This window comes from Diadema setosum, chromosome 10 (assembly GCF_964275005.1).
Source record: "Diadema setosum chromosome 10, eeDiaSeto1, whole genome shotgun sequence".
Taxonomy (NCBI): domain Eukaryota; kingdom Metazoa; phylum Echinodermata; class Echinoidea; order Diadematoida; family Diadematidae; genus Diadema; species Diadema setosum.
In genome coordinates, this window is record NC_092694.1 from 17,704,993 (window position 1) to 17,726,497 (window position 21,505).

At 40.0% G+C, this 21,505-nt stretch overlaps 1 protein-coding gene and 1 pseudogene across 1 annotated transcript in view; both read right to left on the minus strand.

The window, feature by feature from the left end:
- Positions 1 to 498: 498 nt before the first annotated feature.
- Positions 499 to 2,678, minus strand: LOC140233822 (paraneoplastic antigen Ma3 homolog; annotated as a pseudogene).
- A 12,263-nt stretch (positions 2,679 to 14,941) lies between these two features.
- Positions 14,942 to 21,505, minus strand: part of LOC140233823 (sodium-coupled monocarboxylate transporter 1-like) — a 42,113-nt gene continuing 35,549 nt past the window's right edge. The window contains exons 7-14 of the mRNA XM_072313915.1: positions 20,824 to 21,042; positions 19,975 to 20,087; positions 19,173 to 19,240; positions 18,434 to 18,520; positions 17,647 to 17,870; positions 17,029 to 17,129; positions 16,021 to 16,154; positions 14,942 to 15,061 (exon numbers count right to left, since the gene is read on the minus strand). Coding sequence (XP_072170016.1) covers positions 14,942 to 15,061; positions 16,021 to 16,154; positions 17,029 to 17,129; positions 17,647 to 17,870; positions 18,434 to 18,520; positions 19,173 to 19,240; positions 19,975 to 20,087; positions 20,824 to 21,042 — 1,066 coding nt within the window. The remainder of the gene's footprint in view (positions 15,062 to 16,020; positions 16,155 to 17,028; positions 17,130 to 17,646; positions 17,871 to 18,433; positions 18,521 to 19,172; positions 19,241 to 19,974; positions 20,088 to 20,823; positions 21,043 to 21,505) is intronic.

Below are 21,505 nucleotides of genomic sequence, written 5' to 3' on the forward strand. Positions count from 1 at the left end.
AATATCGGGCGCAAACGTAAACAAACACGTGGTTATTTTTCGTAATTGCAAAGCATGGTAAATATACAGTTGGGTCTCTGGCTTCTCAGACATTTCTGTGCATGCTTGAGATGAGGGCGCTATCTAATCTTGACCGTTTGGAGGAAATTGACGCCCATTTTCTTCCCGCAACCATCGAGCATCCTTTGTATTACATAGGTGTTGGTACCCATGAGGAGGGATGCTCTCTCGCTGCCATCCCTACGAAGGGGTGACCAGTGCTAAGGTGGTCGTCTCTACCTCAACACCATTTATCTGCTGGGAAGTGCAAGTGGGTCTCAATGTACCCGATGTAGGGTACTTTGGTACCACTATCACCAACCACAAGTAAGTCGTCGAGGGGCTCCAGGGGGCGATGCTTCAGATGTTTGTTGTAAAACACCTCAGATACGCATGTTACCTGAGACCCGGTATCCATAATGCAGTCACAAGAGATCCAATCAACCTCCACCACGACAATGGATTGGTCACCCACAAGCGAGGGAGGTAGAATTTGAGATCCTACTTTAGTAGAAGAGTGATGAGATTGTTCTTGGAACGTCGCAACTCGCCCTATGGGACGTCTTCTCTTTCTGGCCACCTGTTGTCCCACTACTGGTGGCCGCCGTCGTTTCCCGATGGCTTGCTTCTAGCTGCCATCTTCTTCTGGACGAGGACAGTGTTTGTCTCTCCTTCACACTGCTCCATCCTGTAGCCGTCTTCGCCACAGTTGAAACAAACGAGAGGGCGCCTGGGTCATCTTGGCCGGGCTGGACCAGAATTTCTCTCACTGCCTCTCAGAAGTGACTGCGCTGCTAGCTGTTGTTGAAGGTGGTAACCTTTTTTTTGCAGCGTCGCCATCTGCTCATGCGTGGATGGGTCAACAACTGGATCGAGTACAGCTACCTTCTTTTTCCCCTTCTGCTCTCCCTTTCTCCTCTCTGCCTTCTCTGCCGTACCTATTGTAGCAAGGATATAAAATCAGGCGGTGACGGCCGTCTTTTTAAGTCCAAGGATACCAGGAGTGAGACGTTGTAGAGGCAGCCTCTCCTGAATTGGTGCACTAGTACATTGTTGACAGGTGACTCAACTCCGCCTGCATCCTGAACCTTCAGGAGGAGACCTTGTAAGCGCAGCAGGTACTCTGCGGCGGATTCTGACTCCAGCTGGAAGCACTCACTGAACTTCAAATATAGTTCATCTCCATATGTTGTGGAACCCTACGCCTTCTCCAAACCATGCGCACAGTCTTCTGCAGTTGCATCTTTTTTCTAGTGCCTTTATGATGTTAATGGCCGGAGGGAAGAGGGACTTAATTACACGGTTGAGTTTCTCGGATTGTGACATTTTTAAACAAGCGTCCTCAATAAGCTGTTGGGCTGGGCGCTTCCAACTGTCAAAGTCAAACTCACCATTAGGTACAGGTGCCCTCCCAGAGAAAAGCCGTAGTCTTCGGCGTTGTGATGTTGATGAAGACACATGCGTGACCATGGTTTCCTCAACTTTCTTTGGTACGGTAGGGGCATGGGAGAAGGTGGACTAACATCTGTATCACTGTATCTCTGTTCAGCTTCAGCCATCATAAATTAGATTTTAAAAAGGTTTATCACAATCCAGCACAATTGAAGAGCAAATGAAATAACGAGCGAATTAAACTAACAATCACCTAAAATCGCACAACGCTATATATTCAATAATCAAATCAGTATCTGAAATACTTAAAATAAACATTAAAACATTTATACTATTAGCAACTCAATTTGATTTATCACAGGGGTACATAACCTTAAAACTGTGTGATATCAACCAATCACACAACACACACACACACACACACACACAAAAAAAAAAAACCTGGCAGTACGATAACACGGGGTGTTCGACCAGCTGGAACATACAGAGTATGATGGTCAGTTGGGCAAGCGGAGAGCGCAGGCATGTGTTGAAAGGGATCACGTAACCGCAGGGATGAGGAGATGTCATAGTTCTTCATTGTACTTCCCAGTAGGCTTTCTGTCGCGTCCACTCCTGTTCAAGTAGTCCTTTTCTTTTTTTTATACTCTGTTTTAAGGTGTTTTTTTTTCTTACTCTTAACTTGTTGACCTGTCTTTATTATGCCACAAGCTGCAAGCTGTTTACTCAGATTTTCATAAATCTTCTTTCCTCGAGTTGCAGTGCTGGCGATCTGTTCGAACACGGCGTCTTCTCTCCACAGTGAAATCAATACGGCAACTTGCTCCTCTGTCCCAGTGAGCTCAAAGGTGTGGGCTTGAGCTCCATAATAGGCCAGCTTGACGGTGAGGATGCTGGAGAGCGTTCCTTTTGGATCAAGCTTTGGTCTGAATGCCGTCTTACTTTCTTCTCTCTTTTTTTGTGTAACGAAAAGACACGTTCTTCCTGACCATTCGAGTGAGGAATGATTAACACCACTGCCGTCACTTTCGCGAGGCGTGTAAGAAAGGGGTGTCGTCACACAAATAAAAGCAACTTTCAAAAATCATTCCACGGTCCCTGCAAATATCAGACTTTTAAGATAATAAATCATTAAATTTACTATTATTATTTTCTTGTTAACATACGTTCTCTGTCAGGGGGTCTGTTCGGCGAAAGTGCTGCAGTGTCGGTTGTCTCCTCATGGCAGCAGCATTCTGGGTGTGCATGTCCAGCTTAACATGCCTTTGCACGTCGGCCAAAAACCCATATATTTCCACATGATACTGTGCTATTGCATATCGTGCAACGGAATGAATGAACATCGTCTCCTTTTACAATACAAGAGTCAGCTGTCTTCGTCCATTCAGAAGAAAATTTGCTCTTGTACGTGGCAGCACCCTTTTTTTCTGAGTGTTTTGTTTGTTTGTTTGTTTGTTTTGTGTGTGTGTTTTTTTTTTTTTGCGCGGCTGAACTGAAATGTTGCTATCAGCAATGACTTGTTTCGTGCGCATCCATCTTGTCGAATACTAGTAGTTGTCTACTAAAGACATTTAAGCATTTTGATGAGTAATTCCACAAGATTTCCGTTACAGTTCTTCAAAGGAAAAGATCAGAAAGTGAAAGAAGGAAGGAGAAAGCATGTCATAAGTGCATCAATTGATATCGCAGACTCTACTGCTCGCCGTGGTACGTGTGCCGGGTGTATGTATGATGCCCTTCTCCGGCAGAGTGATCGTTTCCACAGTGTAGGTTCCAGCACGACGGTCATGATCAGACTTTAACACAAACGACTGTGTTGACGACGAATGCGTAGTGAGCGCCGTGTTGCATTCAACAAAGAAGGACCTCGTCACATCTTCCGTCTGGGTTCCCGCATCTGCGGTGTCGAACGTTGTCTGTGTTGACTCATCCACATCAAGGTCAAGCTCAGTCCACTCATCTTCGCTGAGGCTCAAGATGGACATGGCCGCTTAAGCCGTGGGTGGGTCTTGTTGCTCGACAGTGGGGATATCTGCCTCTTGCGGTGCTTGGTGTATTGGTGATGGCACGGGGGTGGGGGACTTTAGTTTCCTAGCCTTCTGGTACGGCATCGCCCGTCTAGTTGGCTTCCTTGCCGTAAGGTCTGGGGTGGTTAATCTCCTCCTTGATTCCGGAGGGGCACCGAGTCAGAACTTGAAGGCGTCTTCGTGGGAGAATAACTTTGGTGAGAGGCGCCCTGTCCTGTTTGTGTGTTGAGCTTTCGTGAGCCTTTACCATCTCACTGATGGTTGACACATTGTTGCAGTACCGACACCTGTAGGCTGGGTGCCTCCGACTGATCGTCATTAGTTTTCGTTCGAAGCGGCCCATACGTTAGTGCTCTTTCCACGATCTTCCAGAAATAGTTGGGAGGTTTCCTTTTTCTCTTATCCTATCGCCCTGAACCGGAGTCTCTAAGAACTTCTTCTTGTTATTTTTCTTGGGTTGGTTCTTCCGTTTCCGGTGTACATTGTTGATCTGGCGCTTCCCGGGTCAGAGCTGCGTTTGCGACTTCATGGTCATCTTTCGAGTTTACGTCGTTGGACCATTCATCCGGTGTAGCTCATAAACGGCTTCAGTCTGTCAAAATCTACAATCTTTGGTTCAGAGCGTGGTGAAGCTTGAATCCTTTATCCGACGACTGACAGTTTGGTCATGATTTTGAAAGGTCCGTCCCATCTAAAGGGTAACTTCGGACTTACACCTTTCCTTCGTTAAACCTTTTTTCAACCACATGAAGCATCCTAGCTGGTATATATGACGACCCAGCTGTCTTCTTGTCATAATTCCGCTTCTGTCGTCTGAGATTTCGTTTGCTTTGTTATCACTCTAGATATTCTCCATTCTACTTCTTAATCCTTTGACGTAATCTGTCTCCTCGTCGTAGTTAGGCGATTCAAACAAGATATCCGGGGGATGAACTACCATTCTGCCGAACATCATCATGTTTGGACTTTCATTCGTTGTTTCGTGCTCTGTACTTCGATAGTCTGCTGCCGCAAAGGGGATATGCCTGTCCCAGTCGCGCTGGTGCTTTTCAGGCTCCAACATCGTGACTAACATGTTCAACAAGGTTCTGTTGAATCTTTCAACCATTCCATCAGACTTGGGATTAAATGGCGTGGTCCTTATCTTCCTTTTTCCTAACAACTTGCAAACTTCCGTGAGCAACTTAGATTCGAACTGCCTTCCTTTATCAGTGTGTATCTACTTTGGGATTCCGTATCGATAGATGAACTCTTCGACCAGTATCTGTTCAACTGTACTTGCAGTTTCATCAGGCATTGCATATGTTTCGACAAATTTGGTATAGTAGTCTCATATGACTAACACATATCTATTTCCTTCGTCAGTTTCTGTAAGCGGTCCGAGAATATCAAGCGCAATTCGCTCCATAGGGCTTCCACTAAGCCTTTGCTGAAGGGGTGCTCTTCTCTTCTTACTTGGGCATTTGCGTCGGGCACGCGCCGAGCATTTCCGTATGAACGACCTCACATCGGCCTTCATCCCTACCCAGTAGTATCTCCGTTGAACACTTTTCAACGTCTTCGTTGTTCCTAAGTGAGCAGCTAAGGAACCTGCGTGCAGTTCAGTCAGGCTCCTTCCGAAGGAGAAATACGTATTTTTCTAGCGGCTTCACTATTGTAAAGAAATGTCGAACCGTTAAACATATGAATTTTTCATGAAGGGAATTTCCTGATAATCCTCATAACGAATTTCTAAATCTATAACAATGTTCATCAACATGATCAAAGTAGCAACGTGAAATCTAATGGAGCCTATAGAGCTAGCCTATTCTTCATAACGACAATAACCACAACTGGATGCATCGACTATTCTGTAAACACTGGTAAAGTTGCATAACGATAACGATAATTGCTAAGTTCCAGAAAATATTTCAAGTAAGTCACAATAAGTTCCAAGAGAAACTAGTCTCGCTCCCTATAACCTACTATTGGGTGGTTACAATATATATATATATATATATATATATATATATTCCACATATTTACCAACAGTTTATTTCTGCACACAAATTTTCAAGCGATTCGCTCTTTCTCAAGTGTTGAGCAACGCTTAAAAAAAGAGCGAATTGCTCGAAGATTTGTGTGCAATAATAACTGTTGGTGAATACAGCATGAACTTTGTTCCATTTTTTTTTTAAATCTTAATATCACGCCAACACGTGGACAACTATGGATATTCCATACATACAGATATGGTATTACCGGATATAGCATGGTAATTCCGGACCTGCACATTTTTGCGTACTAACGACACTGAATACGCGCGAGACTTCGTCGACTAGCCTCACAGAGCGTTGTATGGACCGCAATCGCAAAAAAAAAAAGCGACACAAAAATGTAAAAACGCGAAGAAATTCACATTTTACGTCAGATTTAGAAGAAGATGTCGATTTATTAAAATATTTTTTTTTGCGTTATCTGTTCGAAATGTTCAAGTTAAACTTTTAACGTAAAATACGAAATTTGAGCCTCATTTGCCGGTTGTTGTTGTTTTGGTTTTTTTCTATGTCGTCCGCCCGGTAAGAATGTGTACCGTGAATCGTGGGTATGAATTTTGATTTTGATGCATGGACAAGGTGCGAAAGACGTCGATTATTCCATTAAGAAAATCATGTCCGGATTTATAATGCGATTTTACACCGCCCAAAAAGATAACTTTTTGGAGAGAGGTAGATTTGAAGTCTATTTTCCAAAACTTGGAGTGAATAATTTTCGTAATTTTGCCGAATTCGTAATTTTCAGGACTTTGTGAATAACTGGTGCTATTTTTGGCCGAAATTTCATCCTCTGAGTAGGGAATTCAGAGCTACGAAAAAAAAAGCGTCCAGTGGTACGATCAACTCTCTCTCTCTCTCTCTCTCTCTCTATATATATATATATATATATATATATATATATGTGTGTGTGTGTGTGTGTGTGTGTGTATGTATGTATATATATATATATATATATATATATATATACATAACCACATGTCAAAACAAAATGTTGCAATTTGGCTTCATAACCTGAATTATTAATGGGGAAAAAAAGGAAGACAAATTATTTGTAGTAAGTGATATGACGACGAACGTGCCAGTAGCCTTCAGTCTTTATTGATGGTTGCTGATTGTGTTTGAGAAATACCTACATTCTATTTTGTGACATGCACTGAATCTAACACACGTATACCTAGCTGGTGGTGTCTCATAAAGCTATTCGTAAAGTTACGAACAATTTACAAGCAAGTGACTGGTGATCAGTTCTGATGTGCTAACCTATACTTATCAGAATTTCAATAATTCAGCACAGGAACTGATCACCAGTCGCTCGTAACTTGTTCGTAACTTTACAAACAGCTTTATGAAACAGGGCCCTGGTACATATTGTACATGTATTCATATGCTTTGAAAGAAGTTACCGCCATAAAGTAATTTAGAGGAAAAGGTACAATACTGATTGTCATTTATTTCCCACGGATGTATCCCTGATAGACAAACCATAAATCTTATCTGCAGGGAAGAATTTATTGTGTGTAAAGAGCTATGAAATGATCAATCAAAAGTACAAAGTGGTGTTTAGCTCTTTTTCACTTGGACGTTCTTTTGTTTTTGTGCCAGTAGAGCACTTGGTCATATGAAATGAGGAGGCACGTACAAGATTCATAAGATTGCTTACCCTTCTTTGAATACAATGAACACTTCCCTTGTTCTGATGCTATGGAGGGGGCACACCCTTTTCTATTATTTAAAACAATTTTATTGGTGGTTTTTTTTTTTAGATGTTGACAAGCTTGGAATAATCGATCTGTTTTACAGGGTTTTGGTGGCCAGGCAGTAAGGAATATGGTCATTATTTAAATGTATTTATTGCCTTTCATCAGGCAATCATTTACCAACTTTCTTCCTTTATAATGCTACTATGGTACTGCTATCTTTCGGTCACAAGAGAAACAGCCTGCAAGTGGTGGCAAATTATTGAAATTTGGTTGATGTGTATCATTTTGGTTTATTGTTCTATATTTATAAAGTCAATCAAGTTTCAGAGAGAAATGACTGCTGTTTCTTTTTTTCATAATACATCAGAGGAGAGGGGGTGATGTGTGTGTTTGATTGTGAAAATGTGATGTCAAGTTGATGCTCAATCTATACACTAGCGTGGATAGTTGTGAATACTGTTGCAGTGCAGAATGACTGTATGTGATCATGGGTTTTCATTTGATAATCTCTGTCCTACCCACATTGAAATCTTGTGATGACACAAGACATTCAAAATACTAAGGACTAGAATATCATTTCATACACTCTTTCGTGAATATTTGCCCTTGTTATGTATATGAACATAACACTTTTGTCGAGATTTTATCAATCAAAAGCACAGCAACATCTTGTGTGTAGGCCCACTAGTTTCCATGCATAATTGTGCTACAAACAGCTCGAGACTGAAGTGAAGGAATGCACTGTGAGTGTGTGTGTGTGTGTGTGTGTGTGTATAATCTCGGTGTCCAACTGCATGTGAATGCTAAAGTACATTTTGTAAATTTTGAGCTTTAGGACGTGGACCAATCCCAGATTACTATAGTACACAATGGACTCTGTGGACCCCACCCAATCGTTGAATGGGTGTGCAATAGTTAGGCCTATATTATGGCTCACTTATAGTGTAGGTGTAGTTACCACTGAAATTTTACAGTGTGACTATGTTTAGTTCTTGTAATATAAGGCGAGTATGATGATTATATCTAGATCGATACATGTATTCTTTTAAAAAGAAAATGGATGAGATCGTCACTTCAACACTGGAAGCTATCATGTGACCGCTCTTTTAAAAAAAATAAATAAAAATAATGATAGTGGAGCTTTTGCATTTTTTCTCGAAGTCCAGTATTTCTCACTAGTCTACTACAGTCAACTATTACTAAGTAAAATTCTAAAGAGGTGGAATTAATCAATATTACTGTATATTCCTTGTGTGGTGCAGCGACGGACACAGAAATGTCAAACTCTGATATTGTGCATTGATATGTATCAAAGCAGATTATTTTGTATATGTGATTTCTCTTGGTTTTCCCCTCAGGTGTGAGATTTGTGAAGATCAGCAATAGATTGTCAAAACACACACAAGAAAGGAGGTAATGCGTGACATAAATAAAGATCAAGATTTAAAATTCTCGGTTTCAACACAATGTATATATAGACACTTTATTCTCTTCCAATCTGTGACACACAGATGTAATCCCCCAGGTGAGTTGGACGATAGGAACTTTGCGCAGTTAAACATGATAAAGCAAAGAGAATTTACAAGTGAAGAGTTTGTTCGCAAAAACCGATAAGTCCAATTTTGAAGATTTTGAAGTACGGTATCTGTCATAAAGTACAAAATAATACCTTTTAAACGATATATTGGTCACTACATATAAAGGTACATTTTTGAAGTTATGGTCAAAAGAAGCAAAAATATTCTTATTATTATCTTTATTTTTCTTTACCTTTAATCGCAAATATCTCCATTTGGCAAATATGGACGTATCGGTTTTTGCGAACAAACTCTTCAAGTGGTCATTAACAGGCTGTACGATGACAATCCTAATAATAATGCGTAACGTCTTTTACACTGAGCGTATGATCATTGGAAGCGACCGAACATGATTATTACAGTCAGATGTCTCACAAATTATCTTCTAAACTACGGAATCTGCCCCGTATCGTGGTGACGAGTAATCATCATAATTCAGCTGATCTCAAAATCATTACGTCCTCATGATTTTCCACGGTATGTCTCGCCACAGAAAGTTATCACGTAAGATGAAACGGTGTTCCATTTTTTTTTTTATTCCCTTTGGTATTATATCCTGAAAATGCGCCTCATTCCCCTTTATGGATTCAAAGAGAATTTCATCACGCTACATCCGACGACAAAACAAATGCTTTGACATCTTTATTATTTTGCCATTATACCACTCTTTTCTGGAAGGACAATCACGTCGAATGTGTAAATAAAAAAAAGGAAAGCCCAGACTCGTACAAGAGCTCAAATTAAACGCATCGAGTGCGTGAAAACTGCTGTTCTCTTTCCAGAAAATCTTGAAAAACCGACAAATTTCGATCACAAAAATAAAAGATGCAGACAATAAAAAATACGAAAATACATACAAAAGTAGGGGACCAATGCAGGCGGGCACAAAACAATCAATCTCAGTCTGTGATGAAATAATTCCGTGATTATACACTGGTCACAGCACAGCACAAACATTACAGAGACTTGATTACATAATTATGATGCTAAAAAGTAAGAAAAATAGGTATTCCCGATATATACTTTGGAAAAAAAAACCAACACTTAACAAACGATCACATTTCAATTACAAAAATCCCGAAGATAGTGAAAACACAATGTGTACTCGAGAACAACATTTTAACTATACACTTAGTCAGCTGTTATATTTACACATTACTTATTTACATCTCTTGGCAACACTGTTGCCGTTCAGCTTGCTGGGTAAAATTTTGTAAAAAGTTACGTCTTAAAAATCTATATACTTAGCGCTTGTTCTGGAATATTTCTCACCAGATAATTAAAGAAATCTTCAGCACATGCACAATCATTTTACAACGGTAACCTTTGTTAGTGGTTTTCAATTAATTCATGATGTCGTACAAAACTGTCAAATTTAATAATACAGCTTTATCAATACGAGTGTCACATCCTGAACATTACCAATACTCACACTTTACTTCAAAGTAACTTGTATCCACTGCATAAATCTTATTGATTGTGCGCAAAGGGACGGCCAATAATTTCAACATAATCGCCAAAAATATGGCAAAAAATATGGCAAAAAAGGCCAGTTCTCGGCAGTGATATCCGTATCATACTGAATAATGTTCCTATGTATAGTAATATGCGCATGAATCCGGTGTTCAAAATGTCAGCTTACTGACTCCACCACACCATGAATTAAACCGTCACCTTCAAGAAATGAAATGAAACTAATCTAACCCATCATTCCAGAGCACGAATGAAGTTTAAAATACCACTGTACATTATCTTAATGGTCGTTTATTCTCATATTTCATAAACCCTTCAACATTTTGGGAATAAGCAGAGTTCCATAGTAAAGTAAGCATGAACTAGCAATACTGACATCAACGATGAGTAATCTTTCAGAATTTTCCCGCTAACTCTTTTCAGGAATATCTTATTTCTGTATACTTCTGTCAGCGATGCGATATTTTACATCATAAAAAAGCAACGTACGAAGACGTAATCTGGATGGAATCTTGAAAACCGATTGAACTTTCTCTATAGAAATAAAAGTCTGAATCTAAAATCGGCTCAAATAATATAAACTAAGATTTTTCCCCTGAATCCTCACTTGGATTGCACTTTTTGTTTGTTCGTTTGTGCTCTCATAAAAATCATCTACTTAAAGTTTGTGCGTAACGTGAATAATTCATATTACAAATCTACTAGAATGGAATCCCACTAAATTAGGAGGCAAAATACATGTAGTCTCATATTATCACTCCTTTTGCTAAATCAAACTTGCAAGCCGAAATGCAATCTAAGTTTTCAAACTGCCTTTGTAACAGCACGTAATACATTATTATAAACTTATACTTCGCGTGGTCGAGAAAAAGAAAAACTATTGAAATCGATCTAAATTTCATATTTGGTAATAAGATTTATAACATCTCAAAATTACATTTTATATGATGACAACGACCTTTTTAAAAAAAAGACAATAATTTCATATAGTGTTCTGTTCGTTAGTATTAATCGATTTCTTATCAAATAAACGTCACACTTACGCCACATACAGAGGCGATGGCTGTGGGATACAACATGTCATGTAGACCTATCGGACAAAAAGGGAGAAAACTTAAGACCCGATAACGTGGGGAGAGACGGTTGGCCAGACTAAATCGATTTAACGCTCATCGGCAACGTTCGACTACACTTGAGATTCTTCGGCTCGTGTGTACTTGAATATGTATAGCGATAAATGACAAAGCTGCACATAATTCGTCACGGGGATTTCCGATTACATCCGAGTCCGTCCAGCCTTCTCATCTCACGGTATCCCCATGCTATCTGGTCTTTAAGATTTAAAGAATGAAAAATGCATTCTGAAGAATGGAAAATATCGCGCAGGTACTTAGTGTAGTAAAATTCACAGTTACATCATCCTTTTTTATGTTTTCTTCTTTTTTCTTCTGAAATATCGTCATCGTCTTCATAATCTTTATTTTTTTTTAGTTCTGTTCTCACGGTTTATCAATACTCATTCGCCATGAGTAGGTGCCTAATGTTTGACATTGTTCGTTAGTCCAACGAAAAGCAACCATAATGAAGAAAGAAGAACATGTGATTAATATCGGGCAATTACCTGTATGATTACATCTACTTTTTTACGTTTTCGTCTTTTTCTTCTGAAACATCGTCATTTTCTTCATAATATTTTTTTGTTCGTTTCACTTCTGTTCTCACAGCTCAATCAAGATTGATTCGAGTAACGTTTGACATAAAGTGAGTCCTACACGACAAGCAACCGTAATAATTGGAGAACAATATATGATTTAGGATTCATTGGATGTAATTGAAATCCACTCTTGCTAGTCCAATCTTGAGTAAAGTATCAAATTTGGCACTCAAAAAAAAAAGGTTAAGACGCAGAGAGGAAAGTTACAGAGACATATAGTGCAGAATTCGTCGAGCTATATCAACAACACCAAGGTAAGCTAAAAGAAGCGAATAATTATATTAGTCATGGCAAACCGTACACTCATTACTTCATCCACATTCATGTATGCGCGACTGCAACTACAATATCAGACATCAAATTGAATATCGTGATTACTAAAAGACTTGTATAATTAAACACACAATAAACCCTGTCAACATTCCCTTGAGTAATGAACATCAACACACAAGCGACGTCTACTGAGTACATTATCAATTTACGATAGTTTGAGGTTACTGCGTAAACAGAAAGTAAATACAGTTGCACTCATGAGGGCGCATATTATGTAGTCGATTTTGTGCGTTGAGCGATAAAGGGGGTATCTCACTGAGCGGCGAACGTTTGCGAACGTAGCGAATTTGGGAATTCGCCAGGGTTCGTAAACGGTTGCAAAAGGTTCGTTTACATTCGCAAGAAAGTTCGCAAACGGTTTTTATTGTCGCAAACAGTTTTTCTTGTCGCAAAGAAATTTTGGACATGTTCAAAATTTCTTTGCGAACCTTTGCGAATTTGTATTTTCGCTAACAGTTGCAAACATTCGCAAACATTCGCAAAACACTCGTAAGAATTCGCAAACGGTCGTAATACGGTGTCGCTAACGTTTTTATATGATTCGCCACTGCTAGCGAACAAGTAACCACATGGTTCCTATATAAAAGCTTCTGAAACAGACAAGGTTCCTCTCTAAGAAAGTTCTTGAAGCTCTTGACATCTCCATCATGATTGTAATTGTTTCAAAAGCTTTTCATATTGACTAAAGTCTGTCCTCTGCAACACGCACTCTCTGACTCTCTTTCTTTTCTTCTTCCTTTCTTGTTTTTCTTTATTTTTATTTCTCTTATGCTGCACAACTCTCTAAAAAAGAAAGAGTGAAAATGTTCACTCTTGAAGGAGTGAATTACAGAAAAGAGTGAGTTTTGAGTGAAATTGGAGTGAATTTTGTGTGAAAATATCTATTTTCACTCATTTTGGAGTGACCTCAGGGATCACTCGAAAATCTTGGAGTGATCCCTGAAGTCACTCCAAAATGAGTGAAAATGAACATTTTCAGTCCAAAATCACTCTAATTTCACCTGAAACTCACTCTTTTCTGTTATTCACTTCTTCAAGAGTGAACATTTTCACTCTTTCTTTTTTAGAGAGAATAGCTGTAGCAGCAGCCTGACAAAGCAGCTCTTCAAGGATAGCAACACCTTGAGCCTCTTCTTGGCAGAAATTTATTTCCATATCCTGGAAATCCATCTTGAACGGTTGTCACAAGAGATCTGAATTCAGTGGAAGGTTTTATGTCGTTTTATTGGTCTTACTATACACAATCGCCTGGTACTCTTCTAGGTCCAAGAGCATTCGCAAAATTGTCGCAAAGGATTTGCAAACAGTTGCTAATATTTGCAAAACTGTCGCTAACATTTGCAAAATTGTCGCTAACATTTGCTAACATTCGCTAATAGTCGCCACCTGTGTTCGCAAACACTTTCGCAAACATTCGCTAAAGTGTTGCTAATTGTCGCTAAACATCGCTAAAAGTCGCTAACTGTCGCTAATGGCAGAAGCGAACTTTGATTTTTCGCAAACATTCGTCAGAAAAGTTGGCGAATCTCAAATTCGCTACGTTCGCAAACGTTCGCCGCTCAGTGAGATACCAGCTTAAAAGTGACTGTGTACATACACTTTGATTTGTGCGAAGATCAGTACGTAGCGACAGCGGCAGAACTATACATTTTGACGAGATAATGTTATCAACAATTGAGGCATGTACAATCTAACAATATAATGACACCTGCTGTGGTCACATATTCAATTTTATACGTAATTTCATTAAAGCGATATATCATATTCCTGACAACCAGAAGGGTTCCCTGAGGCTTGCCCGAGATGTCAACAATGAATGTAGGCAGTTCCTAATCCCTTATTATTTGTATAGGAACGAATCATTTCAAAAACTCGTTATGATATCATAACTCAATCCTTAGGGAAAATTATTCATAAATTTGAATACAATGAAACGGGCTCATTGACAATCACATGCCTGAAAACATCACTCGTCACTGATCACACTATCACCGACACCGAAATGCACTGAACGTTTCTTCACTATTCCATGGCGTTCGAGGTCTCAAAAATCATGGATACTTGCAAGAGATCTTAATTCACACATTTCTTTTTATTTCTGCAAAGCGAAACAATAAGATGAAAAACGCAATCAAATTACTACACAGCCAACTCTCGCATCACGACACGCACAACATCGACAGCCTTAATTAACCCCACACTTAATGTAATCAGTACGGTTCAACTGAAAACGTAAAAAGAGCCTCGAATAATTTCACGTGTAGCGCGGTTTTCTTCTGCTGAATGACTGATCGAGACAAGATAAAACAATTCGGCAGGCTTACCAACTTGTACAAGAACAATGTCATTGAACCTTCTTATAGCAAGGCGAAATAGCGAATATTTCTTCTGAACGTTAGTAAGGGCATTTAAAGCCTCAAGCTGTCCTTGGTTGCACATAACAATGGATGATATTTTAATACATGTATGACTATCAGTCAGCACATCTTCGAGTTTATTGTAATGTCACGCTTGTCGCTTGACGAGGTAGAGCAGAACTGCGCATGCGTCACATCCAGTCACAGCTGGTGCGGCATGGCTATCGGAAGCCATCTTAAAGAAATTGATGTGCAAATACGTGTGGTAAAGGTATTTGCAGAAGAAGGCGCGGTTAAAACTTCGTGTTTTCTTCAGACGGAGACTTCCCGTTCTGGGTCGGCACTTCGGCCTCGATGCGGAGTTCGTTGTCGCCGGTCTGTGGGACCTTTTCCTCACCGTCTTTCTCAACGTCCTGCATAAGTACGTACAACAAGTTGAAGGTTGTTGTTGTTAAAACATGTTTAATGGGGAAGGGGGTGGTGTTTCTGGAAGATTTGCTTATGGCATTAGTGTGCATTATTTCGTTAGACTGACAAAACTCATTCAAGATTATATAGAATTATTCATGCCGAGGTCACAGTGGCAAAATTACGAGAAGTTTCTACTATGCGAACTCCAGTTTGCTCGTCCGTTCACACTGTTGGCCAAACTTCTTAAAGTTTCAGTTCTTGATACTAGTATTTGATGCAGGCCTATACTGTGTACTAGTAAATTCTCGAAGTTTGGGTCACTGGTGCGCATGCGCAACAAGAACAAAGTGTGCCACCGTCTGACAGCTGACCGTACCGCGGGACTCATCACGTGACAAACTCCGCGAAGTTTCATCTGTGTGCGTTCAGTCTGCACAAACTGAGAAATTTATGGGGTTCGGGAAATATCTGTAGACTTAGTTGAAAGTTTCGCGAGAAGTTCCGCGAAAAGTTATTGGGTATAGTTTGCGTTCAAAATGGTCAAACTTTGAGAACTTTAACTTGGAGAAGTTTTGCTAGTGTGACCGAGGCTTACGTAGAATGCAGTTCATCGCAAACAGCTGATATTGAAGCTAGTGAGTTTGTGATAGGCCTAACTCATCAATGCACTATGACTTCACCATAATTAGGCATTTTTACATCAATTTAGTACTTTTGCAATGATTGCATACTTTATATCACTGCCTTATTACCTGATTGGGGACTACTTTCATCACTTTTATAATCATTATTGTTTTTCTCCTTCTTTCGTCTTCTTACTATCATTATTAAAACCATGATTTGTATTCTTGACTGTACCATCATCATCAACGCTTTAATATTCTTATTATCAAATTCAGTGTTTTCCTGTAACAGAAATCCCAACATGGGGACACTGTCCCATCAGGGCTCGCCTACATACCTCGGTTGGTACGTCTTCGTAATTCTCGACTCCGCATCTGAAGATCCGCTTAACTCGCTCGGGAAGACAGCAGTACATCGTGTCCACCACGCTACAGAAGAGTCGTGGGTCCAGGTCTGCGGGCTTCGTTGGTCCTGGACCGACAGAAAATGTGGAATGAAGGTGCAATTTGAGCAAAACAAACCAGGACTTTATAGGTCTTTAAAAAAGAATGCAAAAACGAAAAATATCCGCTTGTGTCGGGTTTAGACCCTACTGTCAATCATAACACAAAGTTTAAACAACAACATAGATGTTTTTGCGGTACCAAGACATGGCAAAAATACAACGAAAGCTCAGCAGGATTAGTTGCAATTAACATTTCAATCTATTATTGTCGCCTTTGATGCGGTTTTATAGGTATAAAATCGCGTAAATAAATTTGCTCGACTGGATTTACTTATGTTATAGGAAAATCATAGAGAGAACAGTTTCGCGACTCGTCCAAATTACTTCTTCAGCTCTGACTGGCTGGCTGGCTGATAGGTGAATGGGCGATGTTACTGGAAGGATTTTCCGCTTTCGCATACACCTTTTTCCCGGACTCCTCTTTCTAATCATCTGGTTTCCTTGTCAATGATGTCGACTTGTCTTCCCTGAACAGGGAAGGGGGACTCCGACACAACCTTTCACCGACATACAAGTCGGTGATCCGGAAAATTCCTCGACATCCAAACGACAAAGACACTTAACATCGTCCATTCACCCTCCACGGGTGAATGCTCGCCAGCCAGACAGAGATGAAGAAGTGACTCGGACGAGTCATGAAACTGTTCTCTCCGTGATTTTCACAAGTAAGTCCAGTCGAACAGATTTATTTACACGTTTTTATCATACTGCCCAGATGAATCAAAATCTACGTCGATATGGTTTTAGGGTATGCGGTTTTTTTTTTCTTCTGATTTTCAAGTTACTTTTGTAACGGTTGTCATCCAGGATTTCGGTTTGAAAAAGCACCCAATGTCTGACCTGTAATGAAGCTAACGACGAGGGCGACAAACACTGTGACAAGCCAAGCGGCGGCGCTGTACCACGAGTACGACAGAGCATACAGCTGGGCAATGGCAGGCCTGAAATGACAACGGATGGACAGTAAAATATTTATCATTCATTTATGCTTTCTTCAATTTGTGGTAAACATATAGGATAGTACAGTATATTTCAAGAAAGAAGTGATTACAGATAAGGAGGTTTTTCTTCTATACATCCCTGCGTCTGAAAACAAGCTTCAGAAGTTACAGATAGTCTCTTTAAAAGTTTTTGGCGGACTCTTCATCCCTCTCAATGTCACTATTTCCTATAGACCTCCACTTGTTCTTCCTTCAGTCTTTCATAAATATTCCATTCATTCATTAACTCCTTGACTCATTCATTCATTTATTCATTTATTCATCCATCCATTCATTCAATCAATCAATCAATCAATCAATCAATCATTCAAGTCATTTGATTCATTCATCCATCCATTCCGCTAATGAGTTCACACAATCCACCTGTCATTGTATCCATTCATGTTCAATTATGACGTCATTCATCGCTAATGAAGCCATTACAAGTAGTACTCCTTCTCGATGACTGATTTCTTACCTGCCAGCCTCCTCCATCATTGGGGCCGTTGCATTAATCATGGAATATGTCACAGCCTCTACGGTAGTTTCCATGAATTCAGTGCTGTTGAACATGGTGGAGTTGTCAACGGGGCAGCCGGCGATGGAGAGGGGCGGCTTGTCTGAGGGTGGAGGGTAGATCTGGGAGCCGATCTTGACCCAGAAGGTGAATACAAGCCCGGTGAAGAGCCCTGACATCGCCCCCTGCAAATGCGACCAAGTATGGGATTGAATGACATCTTTACCAAACATCGAAGATTATATCAAGCAGCTGAGAACATTGGATGGCTATGCTATAGTGAACATCCGTGACGTCAATAAACGTCAACACTCACTGAATGGAACACATGATGTTGTTAAAGGCATGCAGAATATGTTGACAATAATAATAATAATAATGATAATAATAATAATAATAATAATAATAATAATAATAATAATAATAATAATAATAATGACAGCTAGTTTTATACAGCGCATTTAACACTTGTTAAGTATCTCGATGCGCTTTGCAGACTATCATTACCCATCAGGTCATTGGATGCATTAGGCCTACTTTCTATGAATCCATACAATGTGCGACGCAAATCGTTTTAGCCGACAAGTATAAGGTGAAGGGATAGTGCATATGGATCTTTCGAAATCGCTTTTTATATCTCTAATGTCCAAGAGCTTTGATTTTATTATGGCTCATTCGGATGAATGAAAATTAATGATGAACTCAATCAACTGACAGCTTGCTGGAGGTATAAAAAATTCATACTTACAATTGAGTTGGTCCAGGGGAAGAACATACCAGAGCTGAAGAGACCAAGCAGTGGGCCTCCAATCATACCAAATATACTCAGAGCGGTCTGAAAGAGATGACGAAAGAATGACGTCACTCAGGGGAGCAAAACGTCATTCCACACATGGTACGGTAATGTCATGCATTACGAATGTAGTTTTGTCCCGGGGCCTGCCTAATCAAGCAGCTACTACGTGTAGTAGCTCCTTGGCCTAATGAGGAACTGTTGCATTGTTTATTGATCCTTGACACCCATCCCCCCCCCCCCCCGCCCCATTGGCCCACAGCCTCCAACCCCCACCCAACACCCTGTAACTGGTACAGATGTAACTGTCATAATATCTGATCTTCACTGGTTCTCCAACATCAATCAACCTCTAATTACGAATTGGTCTTTCCACCTGAATCAGTAGAACTTAATATCACCGGATCACCGGCAACTGTGATAAAAACTGTAGTAAATCCAAGTAAGGCCTTTGATCCTCATATCCATTCATTTCTACCTAGAGCTCAATTGGATCTTTTCAGCAACTAAGTAGTAACTACTGTATATAGGCCAATCCACAAAGAAAGTGATAATTCCACACTATATTGCAACTTTTTAGGTAAATCAAATGTGAGTGCAATATTTCTTTTCAGTGCCTTTGTTTACAAAAATAAGAGTTAATTATATATACTATGTTCTATGAAGTATGTGACATGACTTTTAAAAAACAAACCTGCAAAATGCTGCCCATTACAGAGGCTAAGAACGCCATAGCGATGCACAGAATTCCATACATGGCCGCTGAAAATGAAAACAAAGTTATAGGTGAGAGAGAGAGAGAGAGAAAGAAAGAAAGAAAGAAAGAAAGAAAGAAAGAAAGAAAGGAGAGAGAAGTATAGAAACAAAATGAATTTACGATTCTTCATGCAGTGTCTTTATAACAAAGCAACAATGAAATTCGTCATGGGTATACGTGCGTGCTGTCGGATTTTGAAGGAGTAACGACCTGTGATAGTTCAATGATCAATGCATGAGGTCATTGCACTTGCTATCTTGGTTATCCAAGCAAGACAAAGCAAGAAACTGAAAAGAGCCGAAAACATTGTAAGAAGCCTTTGACTATCAGAGCAGAGCATTTCCATTCGATCGAAAGCAGAGTGATGATGAAAGAGAATGGTTGCATGTAACAGGAAATGGTCAAGAAAAAAAAAACACGGTTGCCTACTATTGAAGAAATTCGTCATGTTCGTTGTGAAGAGCGTATATCTACATGATCTAGGTACTGGTGTATTGACTGCATGTGTTATACTACAGGTAGTTTGCTTATTTTGAGTGTGTGTGCAGTCTTATCATACCAAGGCCACATGCATAGTAGTTTAAAATGCTTGTTGTAGTAATAAAAAAATTCGTAACATTTATATCCCATGCATGTATTCATAGTCATATTGCGCCACCGTGCAATATGATGAATTCTAAACAATCAATGAAATGAGATGCTAAATTTCTTCAGCACATTGACAGACAGTATTGCTTACCAAACATTTTGGTGACTTTGGTGTACTTGGCCTCGGACATGTTGGGCCAAATGCTCTTAACGATATCTTCTCCTGTCACGGCTGCCAGGGAGTTAAGGCCGGATGACACAGTACTAAAGAAAACACAGGAGAAAAATGTTAGATCAATAATGTGTATACAGTGTACTCAATAAAAATTAATGTGCTCCGTTAATTAACTGACATAGATTAAGATCACGTTTAGTACTCTTGAGCCTCGACCCTTGACCTTTGAGGCAACAATTACCTAATCAAATCATTTTCCTCATTGAGGAAAACATAGTTTTATAGAGTTAGTTTCTGGAATAAAATTATCGTTTTGTTTATGTTTATGGGCTGCATGTCTGCCTGGTCAATAGGCTGATCGAGGTTCTCATTCCCGAAGCACAGCGTGGTGTTGGTCTATGCCGCTTCCCGAGACCTGGCAGACTGAGGAAGCCGTGTGAGTTGCGGGGTCATTTCAAAAATGACCCCGCATGCTGGATTTCAATGACTTTGACCTATCCTTCCAGAACAGCAGTGGATACTACCTCGAGAGCAAGGTAATAGTGCAACGTGCACCTGTTCATAGATTAGCACTGGCGGTACCACGTGACTAGCAGGTGCAGAATTTGGCGGTGAACTTCACTGCTACTCGTAACATTCAAGTGACTGTTCTTGAGACTGCGCACGAAGTTCATCTGCTGAGCATGAGAGGCTTATTGCCATACAATTACAATGGGTGATTTGAAAAGTTCGGTGCTAGGTTCTGGTGTTAGTGCTATCTCACAACACTAACACAAGCACAAACACGAACTTGAAATCACCAACCTGTTATAAGGGCAAGCATACCTGAGAGCAGCACTGAAAGCAGCCGACACCAAAAGTCCAGGAAGTCCTGGCCGGTTACCAAAGATGTCCATGACGAGGTAAGGCACCAGCTGATCGGTCTGGCTAACCTTGCCCAAGGTATACGGGTCGCAGTCGGCGTAGAAGGCGTACATCACGATGCCGGAGAGACAAGCGAAGCACACGACGATCACCATACCGATGGTGGCATACAGCACGGCTCTGTAATGACATCAGGGTGACATGTCATTAAGGTGATGAGCGCATCTAGACAGCAGCCCCTGCTGTATAGCAGATTTATCTCTAATGTATACAACGAAATGTCCGTTTTATAGTAGTGGATGACAGTACTAGTATCGCATTGTTGGCCTCCTCGAGCAGGCTTTGGTGCAATATCAGATTTTTTATAATGAATGTTTCATAATGCATATGTCCCTACTAATCTTACCTGTCAAAATATGATAACAGAAATGGATTACCAGGTTACATCTGAATCTCTCCATCTCCTCACACACGAATAAATTAGAAATCCAGCCAAGTCATGCTTACGAATATTCCTGGTATCTAGAATTGCACTGGTTGGCATAATGATAATGACAGTCAACTCTTATGTTTTTGTTTGTTTGTTTGTTTGTTTGTTTTTTCCGGAAAGGTATCAAAAAGAGAATGTGCAAATAAATGTATT